This window comes from Thermobia domestica, chromosome 16 (assembly GCF_964235325.1).
Source record: "Thermobia domestica chromosome 16, izTheDome1.hap1.1, whole genome shotgun sequence".
Taxonomy (NCBI): domain Eukaryota; kingdom Metazoa; phylum Arthropoda; class Insecta; order Zygentoma; family Lepismatidae; genus Thermobia; species Thermobia domestica.
The window spans coordinates 141,963,694-141,984,435 of NC_137469.1; the positions used below are offsets into that span (position 1 = coordinate 141,963,694).

At 37.0% G+C, this 20,742-nt stretch overlaps 1 protein-coding gene across 1 annotated transcript in view; it reads right to left on the reverse strand.

Annotated features, from left to right (window-relative positions):
* LOC145672638 (putative maltase-glucoamylase 2) overlaps positions 1 to 20,742 on the reverse strand; it is a 246,467-nt gene that overhangs the window by 137,379 nt on the left and 88,346 nt on the right. The window contains 1 exon segment of the mRNA XM_081741799.1: positions 3,350 to 3,446. Within this exon segment, the coding sequence (XP_081597925.1) occupies positions 3,350 to 3,446 (97 nt within the window).

Consider the following 20,742-nt stretch of genomic DNA (forward strand, 5'->3'; position numbering starts at 1 on the left):
TTAATTGAAATTCATCCAAATTTGTTCCATGACAAACACTTTACCGTTTTTTATCGTAAAGGTCAGGTCCACTGTTATTGTAACAAACCGGTGCTTAAGGAGTGATTTCAATCGGTGTAATTTCAAACTCCGATTAGCTTGAATTTCACAACCTGATTTAATTACAAGTATAAACTGTTTAGTTAGTAGAGAAGAAGCTGCGTATCATGTATCAGAGTTGATAACGATGCTTTTTGGTAGGTGGTGGGTCAGAGCGGGTCACAGTGAGTCATTGTGGGTTGTGGGTCAGTGTAGGTCACGGTTGGTGGAGAGGCATGGTGGGCCATAGTGGGTGGTGGTGAAGTTTTCATTGACCCACTCCATCAGTGCCTCAGTTAGTTCAGTGCTCGCGGTCGCTTTCAATTCCCGGTGGGAGATCCTTTGAAATTGTATATGTCCTCGTGTTCATGTAACTGTCGTTTAAAGTTACCAAACCAAGTTTTTAAAGCAAAGCGTTATACTTAAGTTTCATGTAGAAAGTATTCTACTATACGTTTTCAGGAAAATAACTGTAGTAAAAATAACTGAATGTCACTGAACAGTATGGCATATAATAAACTAACTTAACTTGTAGGATATACAGAAGTAATTATAAAAGCTTTGCTAAAAATGCCTACACAGACCATAATAAATTCAATGAGCTCCGAAATACAAAGTAACAAAATAGAGTATGATTCAGTCTACAAAGCAATGTTACTTAAAGAATGGACATATTCTATTTCGAGAATCGAGATAAAAAGAGAAATGTTTACGATACTTTTCGTCTCGTCTCAATTTCCATCTCCAAAGCGAGACGATAATTTGAGTTAGCCTTGTCCCGTCTTGAATGTAAAATGTTAACTCTCGTCTCAATTCTGTTTGTTTTGTTTCGGAAACTATTTGATAAATTCCTCTTCTCGTGAGCAACACTAAACAAAACGGAAATATTCTTGCTACATGTTACATTTCTGGTTGTAATGTTAAGCCCTGATCGATAATAAGCTCCTAACTTTTAATCTTCTATGAGATAATAATAATAATTATTAATTTATTATTATTATTATTATTATTATTATTATTATTATTATTATTATTATTATTATTATTATTATTATTATCATTACTATTATTATTCCTGAAGATTTGAGAGTTCAAGTATTGAAACATCTGAGTATTCAAATATCTGAAGATAATAAAGCGTGTGTCATCGCCGATCATCGCCACCAAAAATTCTAAAGTGAAAAAAAGTACTGGTCGTTCGTAGACCCGATTCCATTTGACCTTCTGATTTCTGGTCGAGCGCCTTGACCACTTTTTTCTTTCTTTCTTTTAAAATCATTTTATTGTACTCAAGAAGCAATTACAACGAAGTGTTCATGAAGTCTTGTCACAAGATAACAAGTCATAATAAAAAAAACTATAATTTTAAAATCACATGAAACCACTGATTCACGATTACTATACGGCAATTGATTCGTCTTCAGTTTGTTTACGAGTATAATACAAGCGTCGTATTTGATTCACAATAAAGGAGTTTTGTATGTTGTTTTTTTTAAAAAAAAATCTGTAATGTTGATAATTTACTGAATACAGTCATATACTGCCCTCCGAGTCCTCAATTACATATCCCTGTGTTTTGCCAATGAACCTATTAACGAGCTACTCTTTTGGGCGAACAGAAAAGACTTTTTATTTAGACGACCTGGAAGAAGTAACGTTTTAGATGAGTGGCCAAAGTCTGTTGTGTCATGATTCAATACCGTGTAAGATCAGCTTTGACTGTGTTACTGTTCAAATGTTTATGCTACCTCATTTTAAGTATTTTCCACAGCAAAAACATCATTCTGTGATTTAGCTCAGTGCAAATACCATTGAATATACTCTCTTCGTTCTCCTCATGCGCGTCACACGTGCAAGAACTTCCTGCCTCTACAATATGGTAAATTTCCCCACGAAGGAAGAAAAGACTATTTGCCAATCACCTCTATTATCTCTTCTATGGTCACTCTATGTAATAATAATGTAAGGGTTTACTCTTATATAAATCCTTTACTATGCAAGTAATTATAACTGTAAATTATGTAACTTTCTCGCTGTAATTCGAAAATAATGTAAATAAAAAGTAAAAAAAGCGGTAGATTTGTAGTTTCTTAATCCGGCAATCCGTGTTCGAACCTCGCCTTCGCCGTTTACAATTTTTAAAATGTTTCATTTACAAGGCTGAGCTCCAGTTGCATGCTGCTAAATGAAAAATAATCTCCATTGGAGAAATTCAGTGATGATGTAATCTTCAAAATAAAACAAGAAAAATGAATGGAGAAAACGAGTTACAGCGTTAATTCTGTTAATGGTTCTATATTTGATATTTACTGTTAATTTCATGCATTTTTAAATTGTTGTTTATTGACACTATATTCTCCTCTTTTCTCCTTGTGTCTCAATCTGTAAATTTGCACACATATTAAACAAATCACGAACTCTCAGTTATATTTGCAACCTAAGGAGAAATACGCTTAGTACGGATAAGTTCACCAACTCGTTTAAGTGTTTTCGAATTTTGCATTTTTAATGTTTGCCAATAAATTACTGCATAACAATATTTAGTGTTTTCGAAAGTCATTTAACGAATAATGGAATCAGACAATTTTTCTTTCGAAGTAACATTACGTATCAATCAGTGACGCCGGAACCTAGACCCTGTTAGACCCCCAAAATTTTTCATTAGGGGTTGGGTTCTCCCTTGAATGATTAATCCCTACTTTAATTGATTTGCAGGTAGGACTCTTGTTAATATTTTAAAACTCAACGCAAGGCTTTGTGTTTATTTAAAAAAAATAAACTAATATATATACCGCATAATCTATCCGTATATTATTTGATACGCATATAGGTATAGTCATTTGAAGTAAGTTAAATTGTTTATATAATTCCTCATTTCTGTTAATTATAAGCTGGTTTAAGTCTCATCGACGCCTCTGGTGTCTGTATATTTTTTCTGGCACTGTGTTGTGTACTGTGAGTACAAGTATGCGAATACTCCCTTTTGTCATTTAGTCAGCCAGCTTTTTTCCTCACTTCTGCACAAAAACACTCTGTACGATTTGTTCTTTTGACAAGTGCGGACAACTTCATGCTGCTATTCAAGCTGCTCTACCAGGCGTAATTGATCTTGGAGCGGGTGTTAGTTGCGTTGCCTAACTCACGGATTTTGTACCTCAAGAATTTCTGTGGCCCACTGTATATAATATTCCAATTAGAAAGAAGTTGGAGGTACCTTTGTTTGATTTCAGACAACTATTAATATAGACGAAGAGAAACTTAGATTACGTACCCATTGGATCACTGTTGAGTAAAAATACACCATGAGCGTTCCCGTCGTTTTCTACACATTCGTAGAAGGGATGAACTCCATGGAGATTTTTTTCACCCTGTAATTAACCATCAAAATTTTAAATTTTTACTACAACAATGCATGTATATCTTTAATTTTTTTTTCACCAATTATGTGGAAGACTTTTCTCGATGCTAAGAAGGAACAAAAATTAATAACTAAAGTACCCCGCACAATCCTTATGGAAAATTGTTTTCGGTGGAATTGCTTGAAACCGTCATATGTAGATATGTGTTCTTGAGAAAAAGTCTCAGTGCGCACAGCCACATATCAGTGACCCTCTCGCCACTACAGAGGTACGTTTTTTAAAACAGCAGAAGGTAACGATATTCTGGGATTTTGGTGGAACTGTATGAAACCATGAAAAGGTTTAGATCTTCTCATCCTATCCCACAACCCTGGGAAAGTACTAGGCAACACCATTTAAGCATAGGTAACATTCATCTTGCGGGACAACCGTAGACAGGATAACTGGGCTGGGCCGAAGCTCTCGAATGGGAACAAATGCTCTACCAAATGACTTACAGTTACTCGGTAGCCACAGATTTACACTTTTTCTCAGGATCACGACATCTACAACGTATCACAGTTTCATTCATTTCCACCGAAATCCAGGATGTCGTTATCTTCACCTTTTTGCAAAAAAGTAAACCTGTAGTGGTCAAACGGTCAGTGATTGGTGGTTGTGCTCATTGATACTTTTCCTCAGGATCAAAAGATTTACGAAACATCACGGTTTTAAACAATTCCACCGAAATCCACCGAAATGCCGTTACTTTCTGCTGTTTTCAAGAAAGTGTCCTCGTAGTGGCAAAACGGTCAATGATTGGTGGTTGTGCCCATTAACACTTTTTCTCGGGATCACAATATCCAGAACATATCACAGTTTCAGTCAATTTCACTGAAATCCAGAATACTGTTACGTTCTGCTGTTTGCAAAAAAGTGGCTCTGTAGTGGCAAAACGGTCAATGATTGGTGGTTGTGCCCATTAGGTCTTTTTCTCAGGATCACAATATCTAGAACATATCACGGTTTCAGTCATTTTCACTGAAATCTAGAATATCAATATCTTCAACTGTTTCATCCAAATGGTCAGTGATTGGTGGTTGTGCTCAGTAAGGCCTTTTCTCAGGATCACAATATCTAAAACATCACGATTTCATTCATTTTCACCGAAATCCAGAACATCGTGTATTCGGCTGTTTTCAAAAAAAGTGGCTATGTAGTGGCCAAACGGCCAGTATTTGGAGGTTGTGGCCATTGAGACTTTTTCTCATTATCACAATATTTACAACATACCACGGTTTCAAGCAATTCCACCGAAATCCATTTTCCGTAAGGATTGTGAGGAGTCCTTTACCTTATCATATACTCAAATTCACATGACTGAGTCACATTCTTAATCTTAACGTGTAAAAATAGTAAAAGGCGACCGATGTTACTGTCGAATCCAGTCGTTGAGATATGCAGTTTAAACCCAAGCTCAGCCACCATCGGCATGGCGTGAGAGGTGATAAATGTAACATCCACATTTTTTTTAAATAACTGACTTCAACAAAACTGCTAAAAAGTACGAAACTATAAAAGCTCTAAAAGCAGAAAATAATAATAAGTGTTTAAAAGCTAAAAATAATTCATAACCATTAATTATATATTTTTTTAAATCTGTGCCAAGCCATTACTATTTAAATTTATTTTGTATTCTATTTTATTTTATAGTATAAAATTTAATTAACTAATTTTTATAGGTAGTCGTGATGCATTTTGTTGACCTTTTAAGAACTTAATTATAATTATTTTCTACTTCTTATCATTTTTATTATTTTCTACTTCTTACGAGAGAAGGGCGCGATGTCACTCAGAGATAATTGCACCAAATTTGGTGTAGAAGTAGGTAATGGGAATAGAAAAGAACATGTGGAAACATTCGTTTAGCAGGCGTTCGGAATCAGAAATAACGAACTCTACAGTTCTGAAGAAGTATGGCCTTTCAATCAGATATTGATGGGACGGAGCCTTCGCTCGCTGTTGCGGCCAATGCAGAAGTAGTTAAATAAAGTAGAATGAGAACAGAAAAGATGAGCTGAACAGAAAATGTGCCAATGTCCGCCGTCAATCCCACCAGGTGAATGTCTTGATATTAAATCATCAACTGCCTTGCAAATATCCACCTTATCTCTATAAAGAGAAATTGAAATATTTTTTTTAAAAAAAAGCAGTCTCATTTGTTTCAGGCTGAACGTGTGTTGTTTTTTTAACATACTTATTTTTTGAATACAGTACCTGTTATATTGTTTAATGCTTCTGTTCCAAACTGTTTAATTATGTCAAAAAACAGTATATAACTCACTGTACGATATATTAAGTTTAACTGCGGTAGTTTCTATTCTTGTTGAGACCAATTTGGAAGCAAACTTTACGAACATCGCATGTGTGTTGACAGGGAAGACGTTCTGTCTCATGTGTGCTAGGCATCAGAAGTGAAACGCTCATGTTCATTTTGTGTTCTTACGATTAAAGTGCAGTGTTTCTGAAACATGCGTGAGTTATATTTGGAGTCTTGAACGCAATTGTTACCAGGCTGTTTCTGTGCAATACATTTTGCTGCTTTCTAGTAGTGTGTAGACCAAATTCAAGTATTTCCTTTATCCTTTGCTTTAACATAGTTGTGTTAATAAACAGTCTTGAATGTATTCAAACGGTTATTCTTGTTATGGCCATTCCCAGTCGTTCCCACTTTAAACATCACTAATCCCGAAATATATATTTAAATTCGCCTCACAAACACACAATATTTTAATTTTGGTGGGCGCCACGTCGTAGATACCAAACACTCGTACAAATGAAATCAGTTAATATTGTTGGGTCCAAGCATCTTATACTTGCATACTGACAGCATTTTATAGTGTGAAGAAATACAACAACTTCATTTCGTCCCCTTCCCTGGAAAACTTCTAGCGAAGCCCATGATTAATTTCTGTATATATTTTCTTTATTTTATAACATAATTTCATTAAGCTAACTAGTGATGCATACCCAACTAGTAACGGCAAGGGTAGGGTAGTTGATAGATTTAGTATCCTGGCATTCGCCTAGTGGGATTGAAAGCGGATATTGACGCATTTTCTGTTCATCTCATCTTTTCTGTTTTCATTCTACTTTATTTAACTTCTGCATTAGTCGCAACAGCGAGCAAAGGTTCCGTTCCGTCCCATCACTATCTGATTGACATGGTATACTTCTGCAAAACTGCAGGGCCCATTATTTATGATTCCGAACTCCTGCGAAACGAATGTTTCCACACGTTCTTTTATATTCCCATTGCCTGCCCCTACAACAAGTTTGGTGCAATTGTCTCTGAGTGCCATCGCACGCTTCCCTCGTTAGTACTTTTATGAAACTCGATTAGTATTGTTCTTTGTTTTTTTAAAATGTTTTTACTTTCTAGTTTTTAATGCTTTCTTCATGTTGGTTATTATATATCGAATATATACACTGAGAAAAATCCATTATCCGGACAGCGGTATATTGTACACACGACTCCAAAAGTGCATTACCACTTGCTCTCCTCCTTTTCCTGCAATAGCAGGCAACCCAGAAAGCTCGGCGGTCAGGTTGGTTGCGAATTCGAAAGGCGTTGGACCAAACCTGAATTTTGTAACAAATATATTAGTGTAACAAACTCCAAATAAGAGAATAAAACAAATAGTTAAGAATGACAATTTTATTATCGTGACGGAGTTGGATGACATCAAAAGTTACAAAATGATCTTACTTAAGCAGTTCAAACAAAATGAATGGCAACAAACAGATACCAGAGGAAAGCATTTCTCTTTCTCCCAAAAAATAATCTCATAAAAACGAAAAAGTTACATAATGTAAAGTTTTAATATAAAACCCACACAAAAATTTAAAAAGTTGACACCCGAAAGGCAAGAACAACTGAACCATAATGAATGAAATTGTGCACAGATATTTAAAACATAAATTGAGGGACACGGTTTTCGTATTTTCTTTAAAAAAACGGTTGGATGGGCACGGACCCGTCCAAACACTTGATCACGAAATATCAATAGTGCTAGTAACAGTACGTCAGGTGTGTGTAAAGGACAGGAAGAATTGCAACGAAACTTTACGTGTGGGCAACACGCAAAAAATAAACCAATACGGGCATTTTCATTTTCCAGGAGAAAACTGTTTTATGGGGCAAAAGCCCCACCTAAAGTTTTAAAGTTGAAGCCCGATAGGCAAAAAGAAGTGCACCGAAATGAATAAAATTTGGCACAGATATTGTTAACATAATATGAGGGTATACGGGTATCGTATTGTCTGGAAAAGACGGTTAGGTGGAGCACGGACCCCTCCTAACCTTTGATCACGGAATATCAAAAGTGCCAGTGACAGTATGTCAGATGTGCTTAAAGGACAGGAAGAACTGGAACGAAACTTTATGCATGGACAATACGCAAAAAATAAACAAATACGTTTTTTATTTTCTGCGGAAAAACGGTTTTCGGGGGCAAAAGCCCCCATCCAAAATTTCTGATATTGACGCACGAAAATCAAAATAGGTGTACCGAAGTAATGAAATTGTGCACAGATATTCCACACATGAAATAAGGGAATATGGGTATCATATTTTCATGGAAAAAATGGTTGAATGGGGAACGGACATCTACAAATCTTTGATCACGGAATATCAAAACAGATAGTAACAGTATGTCAGATGTGTATAAAGGATATGAAGAATTGAATCTAAGCCTTGTGTATAGACAAAACGCATAAAATAAACGAATAATGTTTTTCATTTTCTGCGAAGAAACGATTTCAGGGGGCAAAAGCCCCCACCTAAATTTTGAAAGTTGACGATCGAAAGGAAAAAGGAAGTGAGCCGAAGTGAATGAAATTGTAGGCTGACATTGCAGACATAAAATGAGGGAATACGGGTTTTGTATTTTCCTTGAAAAAAGGGTTAGGTGGGGCACCGACCCCTCCGAACATTTGATCACGAAATATCAAAAGTGGTAATAATTGTATTTCAGAAGTGTGTAAGACATGAAGAATTGCAAAGAAACTTTGTGTATGGACAATACGAAAAAATAAAGGAATAAGGTTTGTTTTATTTTCTGCGGAAAATGGATTTCAGAGGCAAAAAATAGACCCCAAAATTTTAAAAGGTTACGCCCGAAAGGTAAGAAGTGAACCAAAATGAATGAAATTTTGTGCAGACATTCTAGACACAAAATGAGGGAACACGGGTTTCATATTTGCTTGGAAAAGACGGTTAGGTGGGACACGCACCCCTCCAAACCTTTGACCATGAAATATCAAAAGTGCCAGTAACAGTATGTCAGATGTGTGTAAAAGAGATGAAGAATTGCAACGCAACTTTGTGTATGAACAATAGGCAAAAAAATTAACGAATAGGTTTTTTATTTTCGAGGGGAAAACGGTTCGAGGGGCCCCCGTCAAACTTTTTGGAATTTGACCCAAAAAGGCAAGAAGTAAGCCGAAGTGAATGAAATGTGCACAAATATTGTAGAGGTAAGATGAGGGAATACGTGTTTCGTATTTTCCTGAAAAAAAAAAACTGTTGAGTGGAACGATTTGTTGAGTTTCGGGAGGAGTGAACCGAAGCGAATGAAATTGTATATGATATTGAACATGTAAAATAAGGCCTTTCGTGTTTTACAAGTGTCGTGTATTCATCCGATTTTTTTCAAATTTGGCATATCAACTACAAGCACAAACAGCATAACGTATTTTATAGTATTTCAGGAGAAATGTTTAACCCTTACAATGTTTTTGCGCATAAAAAACGTGTTAGTTTATTTCCAGTTAACTTTTGATCTGCCAAATTTAAAGCAAAACGAATTGGGACACTTGGAAAGACGAAAGGCCTTATTTTACATTGGGTCTGTATAATATCTACACACAATTTCATTTGCTTCAGTCCACTCCTTTCTGTGCTATTACGGTAATATTTACTTTTTTGTCGGAGGGGCCTTGGCCAAAGCACTGTTTTTCCTCAAATATTAAAACACGTTTCATTTATTGTTTTGCAAATTGTCCCTATACGAAGTTTCGTTGCAATTTTCCAGTCTTTTCGAGGTTCTCACGTATGCTTATTTGCACTTTCGATATTTCGTAATCAACGGGTTACAAGGTCCGTTCCTCACTCAACATTTTTTTTTCAGGAAAATACGAAACCGAATTATCTCATTTTATGTCTACACTATCTGCCCACAATATCATTCAATTGGGTGCATTCTTTCTTGCCTTTTGGACCTCAAATTTCAAAATTTTGCGTGGGTATTTTGCCCCTAAAACCGTTTCTCCACAGGAAATAAAAAAACGTATTTCGTTTATTTTTTGCGTATTGTCCCTACACAATGTGTCGTTTCAATTCATCATGTTCTTCGAGCACTTCTGGCATACTATTATTAGCACTTTTGATGTTTCACGATCATAGTTTTGGAGCGGTCTGGGTCCCACCTAAACGGTTTTTTTTTTCTGGATAATAAGAAACCCGTATTCCCACCGGTGGTATTCGCCTGTAGAGGGATAATTTACTGAGTTTTTTTTTAATTTGGCCAATCAGGGCACCTTTAATTGTGTATATTCGACGATAATAGCTTTGAATCAGATAAAATGTACTCGCCATGTAATTTTATTACAAAATGACGCGTGTCTGTTTGTTTTATTTCATAGTTCTCCCATATTAACTTTCTGTTGATCGGCGACAATTTCCATTTAAGAGGACTGAATACTCCCGGAATTTTAAAAATGATCCCCATTGATTCATACGGGAAACTATTCCACTTTTTGAGCCGAAACGAGACTGAATTTCAAGGTTATGATTGTATTGATTCGAATCATTAATTGCTCCTTTTTCGTAACTGCATCTTATATTGCCATCTAGTGGCAAGCAACAGAACTCAGTGAGGAGTGGATATTGGTCTCGCGGAGGAATATCAAGCTCGTATCGTTTCTGCTACTCTCAAGCGCTAAATTCAAAGTGTAATACTTGCGTGGAAAAAAATCATTCCACGAATAAGTAAAAAGGTCATTAGGTATTATCAACGAAGAGAAAGAAGGGGATTGAACTTAAAACCTTGGAGAGAAGAACAAACTTTTGTAAGCGAAGTTCAACATAAAATATACAATATAATTTTTGACATTATAAAGAAAACTTGAATGTAGGTTGGAAGAATCATTCAGAAATTTCAGCTCGAATTTGTTTCAGGCGGGCTCGCTGTGGTGTTGTCAATTCTCCTGTACGTGTTCTGAGTGCGGCACAGTCACTATTAGATCAGCTGAGGAAAAAAAAGAGAAAAACAGCTCGCACAATCAGCGAGTTGTTATTATTCTCACTATATTTACGTTTTAGTTTCTTACTATATTATTGTTTATAACTAAGCCATGATCTCTGCAGATCACAGTCATCTCCAATAATCAGTGCCAGATCTGGGGAAAAGGGACAAACGCTCCGAGCGGCAATTTAGGGGACGACAAGCTGCAAAAGTAAAAAGTAAAAGCTCCTACAAAAGGAATACAATCACCTATTGAATTCAATTTGGCCTAAACGTGTTTCAAATTTCAATACCAGTATGCTCATATATTTGTAATATTAATGCATACAACGTACCTTCCTGTGCAATTCAAAATACGTAGGTAGGTCTCCATTGAAAATTTTAAAAAAATGGACTACATGATGCGAGGCCATGGTGGCCGTCACGTCGGCTAGTCGTGTTGTGTTGCTAATAAAAGATGACTCCTGATCCGGCCCTTCAAACTTTTTTCTTCTATCGAAGCCAGGACTGCCTATGTGGGAAAAGTCTCAATGTTGACGATTGCTAGTTATAAAAGCGATGCATCCGCCGTTGTGTGGGAAAGGGTGGCGGGGTGTGGAAAGTCCCGCAAAATTCTACGTTGCCCAATGGGAAAATATCTAGATTCTACACTACCAATCTGTATATATAAAATTGAAAATAACTGTTTGTTAGTAAATCTCCTGAACCGCCCAACCGATATCGATCAAATCCTTAACATGAATTAGCTTCAAGGCTGGGCTGGTTTTAGGATATTCACTTTGATGGTAGAACTGAGGGGAGGAGGAGGGGGTGTAAAAACTAATAAAACCTAATATCTCTTGAACCATTCAATCAATCTCGATCAAATTTTCAACATATATGAGGGTCGGGCCTTCGGTGTTTTTATCGTTTCATTTTGACGAGCCAACGTAGGAGAGGTGGAAGGAAAAATATATGTAAAAAATAAAAATAAAAATGACTACTTTTGTGACTTCATCACTCTTGAACTACGTGACCGATCTCAGTCAAAGGGATTTGCTTTAGGGACAGGGATTGCTTTAGGTTATTCACTTTGACGATGCAAAGTAGGGAGGAGGAGGGGGAGAAAAATTTGGAAATGATCAAACATGACCGATATTATTGTTGAATCTCCATTGTTTTCGGGATCGATGAGAGAAACAGTGACACTTCTGCTGTTGTTTAAATCCAAGTTCAGACCTAATAGTTGGGGAGGGGGAGGGTGCAATGCAGAAGAGAGGATAAACATTTAAAAATTATCGAAAATGACTAATATTAGTCTCGAATCAATAGTTTTAAGAGTAGCAGAGATTAACAGTGACAATTCTGATGCCGTGTGCCGCAGCACGAAGGAGGGGTAGGAGAGCTGTATAATAATAATAATAATAATATTAATAATAATAATAATAATTATTATTATTATTATAATCGAAAATGACCAATATTAGTGTTTAATCCACAATTTTCGGGATCATTCTGATGAACTGTGACATTTTCGATCCGGTTTAAATGCAAGATCACCTCCGCCACTTGCGGGAAGAGGAGAAAGAGATATATTAAATGGTCGATAATGGCCACTATCAGTGTCGAATTTATAGTTTTCTGGGTCGCTTAGATGAACAGTAGTACTTACGATCCCGTTTAATTACAAATTCAATTACACAACTTGGGGGAGGTGGAGAAAGAGATATTGAAAAATGATCGAAAATGACCAATATTAGTGCTGAATCCACATTTTTGGGGGTCGCTGAGATAAACAGTGTCACTTTTGATGCCATGGCCCGCAAAATGGGAGAGGAGGAAATATACATAAATGACCGAAAATGACCATTATTGGTGTTGAATCTATGATTTTTGGGGTCGCCGAGATGATCAATGATCTTTCCGATGCTGTTTAAATCGATGCCATTAAAATCGAAAACGGCATATTTCACGGGTACTAAACACATGAAATACGGAGTTGTGCATTTAAATTTTCATTTCAACTCAGCAAAGCGGGTAATATATGCTAGTAATATTAATAAAGCTCAGGCACTGTCCTTTCTCTATTTCAAAACCAGCTACAAATATCTTTCCTACAATATCTATTACTGGAAATATCGTTATGTTTTTTGTTTTTCGTCCTTATACAACACCAAGGTTATAAAGGAAGGTCTTTTTGATGTAGGTTCAGAGCTTGAATCTGATCGACCGTTCTCAACCATACTATCTCGCCTCCAGAAAAACTGGATTACAGGGCAGAGTCTAAAGCAAGAAATGTATATCTCTTTTGCTAAAAAAAGAAACTTTAGTTCGCATACTAGTCACAGCACATGTTTAGAGGCTTTTCAACGAATCTGTATGAGACGAGACCTACAAATGACACAGGACTGAAAGTTGAGCTTACATCAGAAGTCCAATCTGGTATCATTCTAAGACAAAAAAATCCTAATGGCTGACTACTTTAATGCTCATATTTCAATCTCATCTAAAAATTTAGGGTGAGCCCGGCCCCCTAAACTGCCCGTGGATTCGGGCCTGTGTGACCCCCACCGTCGAACACAATTTTCTGTAAGAAAGCCTCTATTCTTCCATTTGACTGTCTAGTTTACTGAAAACATGAAAAGCAAACTAGGTCACAGAGCATAGAGTTGGAAATGATTGACATGTTGGAGACATATTTCGTACCATTGATGATTTTGGGAGGTTTCCCAGGGACAAAATTCCCCTCGGAGTTAAATCTCCTATGGTGCTCAATATGCGTTGAGTTGATTTTATCGTCCCTTTCAGCAGCAAGGCTATATGAGACGGGACCTACTGATTAATCGTGAAATCCGAACCACATGAGCTCTCGGCGGGAATCGAACCCGGGTCTCTCACGTCAAAGGCGCGTACGCTAACCACTTAGACACGAACAAGCTCGGTGCTCATATTAGTAAAAAAGAAAGCACATTATAGGACTTTCAGTGCAGATAACTAAATACGATGGCTGTTAAATGAATATTTTTCATCTTGAATATATTGTGATAATTTTCAATCTTATTTGATAATGTCATTTTTAAAAAAATAGCATTCTCTTTTCTGTAACTCACTACAGTATACAAGTTAAATTTCAGACAGTGTGCAAAAGAGGGGAAGTGTCTACAACGTACGATGGACTTTCTTGTAAACCGGTGAACAAAACCTTTCTTGTAAAATTCAGCGTTGCAAAGAACCTGTGTGGTTGACTGATAGCTACACATAAACTGACAGAACGAAAGTCTTAATTTGAGTACTGAAGCTGCCTCAGGCTAAAAGCAACCTGCCCTCAGGCGTTGTTTTGTGCCTTGTAACATTGTGTTTAAAAAACAGACACAGACACAAGATAAAACAACTGATAACGCTATTTTTCTGTTATACAAAATTATATTTCCCAATTTGTTGTTTGAAGCCTCTTTATTCCTTATAAAAAACAACACATCCAGATTTTTATTTATCATGAAAATATATTTATCATTCAGGTCCTTTATTATTATTATTATTATTATTATTATTACCCCATAATATTTTTCTCTAGTCCTCACAGCAATTAATATTTAGCAGCAGGGGTAAAAGTGCGTGGGAACGCGGGGGAACGCGGCCCCCCACCTCCAAAATGTGTGTACGGCGTCCCCCGAGTTCCTAAGCAATTACAATGGGCAAACATAGGCATGGGGGACGGCGAGACGTAATGCCACTACCTACCGTCCAGATGATTCCATCATATCTCGCCTAATCACACCTCGTCTAACGATTTATCAACCACTTATATCTCCAAAAGAAGAATGTCCACCATTTTAGGCGAAATTGGAATTCCCATCTTGGTTAATCCCATCTCGCCTAGTATCGCGGTAGGATGCAAGGAGGAAATTTCTGTACTAAAGAGGGAATTCCTCTACTAGCATTATAACCAGATATTTCAATCAATATTGGCAATCTCTGTAAACTACAATATAAATATATAATAATTACTATACAAGAAGAAAGCATAGGGGAAGGCGATTTAGTTAATTTAGTTCACTTTTGATTTGTTGGCTGGAAATTGATTGGCAAACAGGAGCTAATCAGAAACAGGATAGAAATACACAGGGTGTTTAAAAGCAACACAGAGAACCTTTGGGAGCTGATTCCTGATACCAAGATAATAACCTGGGTGCACAAATACTTCGTTTTGGCGCTATGACCAGCCAAAAACCTGTCGGGAAAATGCCCAAAATGTAACTCGAGAACAGAATGTCGGATCGAAGTCGGGGTAAAGGAAATGTATATTATTATTAGCCATAGCTTCCATTAATGCACAACTCGATATGATACAGGGGCAGCACAAAGATCACCCCAAAGAAATTGAAGAATTATTGGGATATTTTATGAAATATTGACTGAGGCAAGTTAACTACAATTAAATACGATATTTCAAATAACAGGAATCGTAGAACATGGTCGAAGTTACAAGAACATCGTTAAGATTATAAAAAGGGAAGATGCGCATATTTGATTAATCTACTTTGTCTCAGTATAGAATTGACTATCGCGAAAGAACTGGAGTTATTTGAAGTCCATAAAGTTTACATGTTATGCCTTCTAGGCTAAGGAAGACAGAGAGATCACGCATGGCTATGGGGTAGCGTGTGCGACTTTCGCATAGGAGACCCGGCTCCAATTATCAGCGGGAGCACAAACAGTTCGGATCTCACGTTAATTCGTATCTCCATGTCTCATGTAATTTTGCAACCGAAGGGATGTTAAACTGAAATCAGATCCAATAATAGAGAGAGATAATAGATGGAAGCTATTTTTTGGGAAATAATTCGTGAAAGGAGAATGTAGGAGAAAACAGGATAATTCCGAGAAATCTCACGGGTACGATGGTATCCACTTCAAACTTTTATAGTCTGGGATCCATCCCGCCATCCGGCATCCAAAATGGTTTTAGGGGGCAAAAGAACCCATCCCAAACTTTTGAAAGTTGACGCCCGAAAGATAAGAAGAAGCGAACCGAAGTGAATGGAATTTTGCAAAGATATTGTAGACATAAAATGTTGGTATATGGGTTTCATATTTACCTGGAAAAGACGGTTAGGTGGGGCACGAACCCCTCCAAACATTTGATCACGAAATATGAAAAGTTGTTGTAACACTATGTCAAATGTGTGTATAGGACATGAAGAGTTACAACGAAACTTTATGTATATACAATACACAAAAAACAAGGGAATACGTTTTTTATTTTCTGCGGAAAAATGGTTTTAGGGGGCAAAACCTCCCACCCCAAACTTTTGAAAGTTTACACCCGAAAAATAAGAATTGAACCGAAGTGAATGAAATTTTGCACACATATTATAGACATAAAATGTGGGTATACGGGTTTCGTATTTACCTGGAAAAGACGGTTAGTGGGGCACGGACCCCTCCAAACATTTGATCACGAAATATCAAAAGTGGTAGTAACAGTATGTCAGATGTGTGTAAACGACATGACAAATTGCAACGAAACTATGCGCATGGACGATGTGCAAAAAAAGTTAGGTATACGTTTTATTTATTTTCTGCGGAAAAACAGTTTAAGGGGGCAAAAGCCCCCACCGAAAGTTTTGAAATTTGAGGCCCGAAAGGCAAAAAGAAGTGAGCCGAAGTGAATGAAATTGTACACAGATATTGTAGACATAAAATTAGGGAATGCGGGTTTCGTATATTCCTGGAAAAAACGGTTGGGTGGGGCACGGACCCCCCCAAACATTTGATCACGAAAGCATTGAAATGTTAAAGGTGCCTCCTGAAATACTATAAAATAATATATATACTCTTTGAGCTCACTGTTGATCTTCCAAATTTGAAAAACCAGATGGATACACTTCTGAAACACGAAAGGTCTTATTTTACATATCCAATATCTACACAAAATTTCATCGCTTCTGTCCACTTTTTCCGTCACCAGACGCCTCGATCCACGCCAAAGTTTTTTTTTTCTTTTAAGGAAATTACGAAACACGTATTCCTCCATCTTACCTCTACAATATTTGTGCACAATTTCATTCACTGCGGTCCACTTGTTTTTGCCTTTTGGGCGTCAATTTTCAAAATTTTCGGTGGGGGCCTTTGCCCCTTTACCGTTTTTTCGCAGAAAATAAAACGTATTTTTTTATATTGCCACTACGCAAAATTTCGTCGCAATTCTTCATGTTCTTTAGGACTCCTGGCATACTGTTATTAGCACTTTTGATATTTCGTGATCAAAGATTTGGAGGGGTCCGTGCCCCACCTAACCGTTTTCTCCAGTAAAATACGAAACCCGTATTCCCTCATTTTATGTCTACAATATCTGTGCACAATTTCGTTCACTTCGGTCCACTTGTTTTTGCCTTTCGGGCGTCAACTTTCAAAATTTTGGGTGTGGCTTTTTGACCCCTGAAACAGCTTCAACGGAGAAAATAAAAATACACGTACCAGTATTCGTTTACTTTATGTGTAGTATCTACCTACCAAATTTTATCAAAATCGGAGTGTTACACTGTGGAAGTGTTACTTGTCAGTCATTGTAGAATTATTTTCCCTGTTTCTCCACAAAGAAGAAATTGTCTGACAAGTAAAGGGTCCAAATGGATGAATCCAGTTGCGGAATGAGACGTAGTATGACTGATAGAGGATGTGGAAATATGTAAATGTGCAAAGTTATAAGGGCTAAACGTCATAAGAAACGGAGGGGGTCAAAATTGATGGGTTAAGGGCTATGCTATGTTATTGAAATACATCAAATAAACTGTTGAATCGTGAAAATAGTGAAAGATAGACAATGCAAACGGTGGTAGTTTCACATATTGACAAAATGTGATCTACAATGGGCAGAGTAAATCACGAACTTCCGGCTGCACCTTGAAATCCGCCATTTTGAAATCTGTGATAATTTTGGAAATGGAAAAGTAGTGATGTGATATATCAGTTAGGGCCAGCATATTCTCAAAAGTCAATTATGAACTTTATTGATCGTTATCTGTACTTATTTGTTAGATTTAGGATAATCTTCATAGTTATTTACGAAAATTTAGGAGACTGATACTCGTACGTTGAAAGTTTGGACTATCACGAAAACACATGTAAGTTGAACATGTTCAAAGCCAAGAAAACTAACCTCGATATTTGATATCCAAGTTGTATATTATTATATTTCACTGTCGAATATCAAATTTCAGCGTCAGTTTTCTTGGTTTGTAGATATGTGAATTATTTCTTGTCCATAATACGACTAATAACGCTAAAAGACTCACAAATCAAATTTAGTTCGTACCTTTAGCATTTCTTACAATCAACGTACAATTGTAGTTAAAAGCCTTTCCATAATTATGAGCCTCATAGACTCCTTCTTTCTTACAAATATTAGTATCAAGTATTAGTATCCTAACGGTAACCCACAGATAAACTGTAAGCAACCCCTGTAAAATGAAATGAAGTATTTCATTTTAACGAACACGATTATGCTCTTTAGACTAAGGGAGACAATGATTAAAGCAAGTAAATGTTGATGGAAGATATGATGGAATGAGAATGTGGAAGGAAATTGGAGTATCCCGAGAAAACCGATACACGATACGATGGTGTCCATCACAAAGTTCCTTGGCTTAGGATCGAACCACAGGCCCCACGTAGCAGAGACAAGCTGTTTACCACTGAGTCACCGTGTCCTCTCCAATCCCTAAGAGACGCGGGCATCCAGTTAAGAATAACTGACAGAAAAACGTGCTTACCATTTTCGCACGAAGGAAAGTCCACGAATCCCACATTCTGATCGTTTGTACTTCTTGTAGGTTGGTTTACCATACGCAATATTTAGTATATCGATACATCTGTCAGAATCATACTGTTTTCTCCAAATAGGGGCAGGGTTACTTAGTGATAGAGCGCTTACTTCTGGTGCGGCATGGACCTCGTTCGATTCCAGACTATAAAAGTTTGTAGTGGATACCATCGTACCCGTGAGATTTCTCGGGATTATCCTGTTTTCTCCTACATTCTCCTTTCACGAATTATTTCCCAAGAATTAGCTTCCATCTATTATCTCTCTTTGCTATTGGATCGGATTTCAGTTTAGCATCCCTTCGGTAGCAAAATTACATCAGATATGGAGCTACGGATTAACGTGAGATCCGAAAATGGTGGACATTCTTATCTTGGAGATGTAAGTGGCTGATAAATCGTTAGGCGAAGTGGGGTTAGGGTAGATGGAATGGAATCATCTGAAAAGGTAGGGGGACGGTAGGTAGCGGCATGAGTCACGATGTCTCCCATGCCTATCTTTGCCCATTGTAATTGCTTAGGAACTGGGGGGACGCCATACACAGTATTTTGTAGGTGAGGATGGGGTCCCCCGCGTTCCCACGCACTTTTACCCCTGGTGCTAAGTATTAATTGCTGTGAGGACTAACGAAAAATATTCATGATAATAATAATAATAATAATAATAATAATAATAATAATAATAATAATAATAATAAATCTGAATGATAAAGGTATTTTTTAAAAAATTCTTTACAATTCCTGTGGGTTTCCGTGAATCTGGTTATATTGCTTTTATAAGGAATAAAGAGGCTTCAAACAACAAATATGATTTGTATAAAAGAAAAAAAGCCTTATCAGTTGTTTCACAACTGACCTTGTGTCTGTTTTTTTTTTAAAAAAACAATGTTACAAGACACAGAAGCCACGAGTGCGAGCAGCTTGCTTTTTTCCCTGAGGGCAGATTCAGTACTAAAATTAAGATTTTCATTCTGTCAATTTATGTGTAGATATCAGTCAATCACACAGGTTCTTTGCAACGCTGAATTTTACAAGAAAGGTTTTGTTCATCGGATAGGAAGCGAAGTCCATCATAGTTGTAATCACTTCCCCTCTTTTGCACACTGTGTGAAATTTAACTTGTATACTGTAGTAAGGTATAGAAAAGAGAATGCTATTTTTTAAAGAGATAATCACATTATCGAATAAGATTGACCATTATCACAATATATTCAAGATGAAAAATATTCATTTAAAAGTCGCCATACTTAGTTGTCTGCACTGAAATTCCCATAATGTGCTTTCTTCTTTTCTAATATGAGCACCGAGCTTGTTCGTGTCTAAGTGGTTAGCGTACGCGCCTTTGGCGTGAGAAACCCGGGTTCGATTCCGATGAGAGCTCATGTAGTTCGGCATTCACGATTAATCAGTAGGTCCCGTCTCATATAGCCTGGCTGCTGAAAGGGACGATAAAATCAACTCAACGCATATTGAGCACCATAGGAGATATAACTGCGAGGGGAATTTTGTCCCTGGGAAACCTCCCAAAATCATCAATGGTACGAAATATGTCTGCAATGCAACATGTCAATCATTTCCAACTCTATGCTCTGTGACCTAGTTTGCTTTTCATGTTTTCAGTAAACTAGACAGTCAAATGGAAGAATAGAGGCTTTCTTACAGAAAATTGTGTTCGACGGTGGGGGGTCACACAGGCCCGAATCCACGGGCAGTTTAGGGGGCCGAGCTCACCCTAAATTTTTAGATGAGATTGAAATGTGAGCATTAAAGTAGTCAGCCATTAGGATTTTTTTGTCTTAGAATGATACCAGATTGGACTTCTGATGTAAGCTCAACTTTCAGGCCTGTGTCATTTGTAGGTCTCGTCTCATACAGATTCATTGAAAAACTTCTAAACATGTGCTGTGACTAGTATGCGAACTAAAGTTTTTTTTTAGCAAAAGAGATATACATTTCTTGCTTTAGACTCTGCCCTGTAATCCAGTTTTTCTGGAGGCGAGATAGTATGGTTGGGAACGGTCGATCAGATTCAAGCTGCGAACCCACATTAGAAAGACCTTCCTTTATAACCTTAGTGTTGTATAAGGACGAAAAACAAAAATATAACGATAGCTCCAGTAATAGATATTCTAGGAAAGAGATTTGTAGCTGGTTTTGAAATAGAGAAAGGACAGTGCCTGAGCTTTATTAATATTACTAGCATATATTACCCGTTT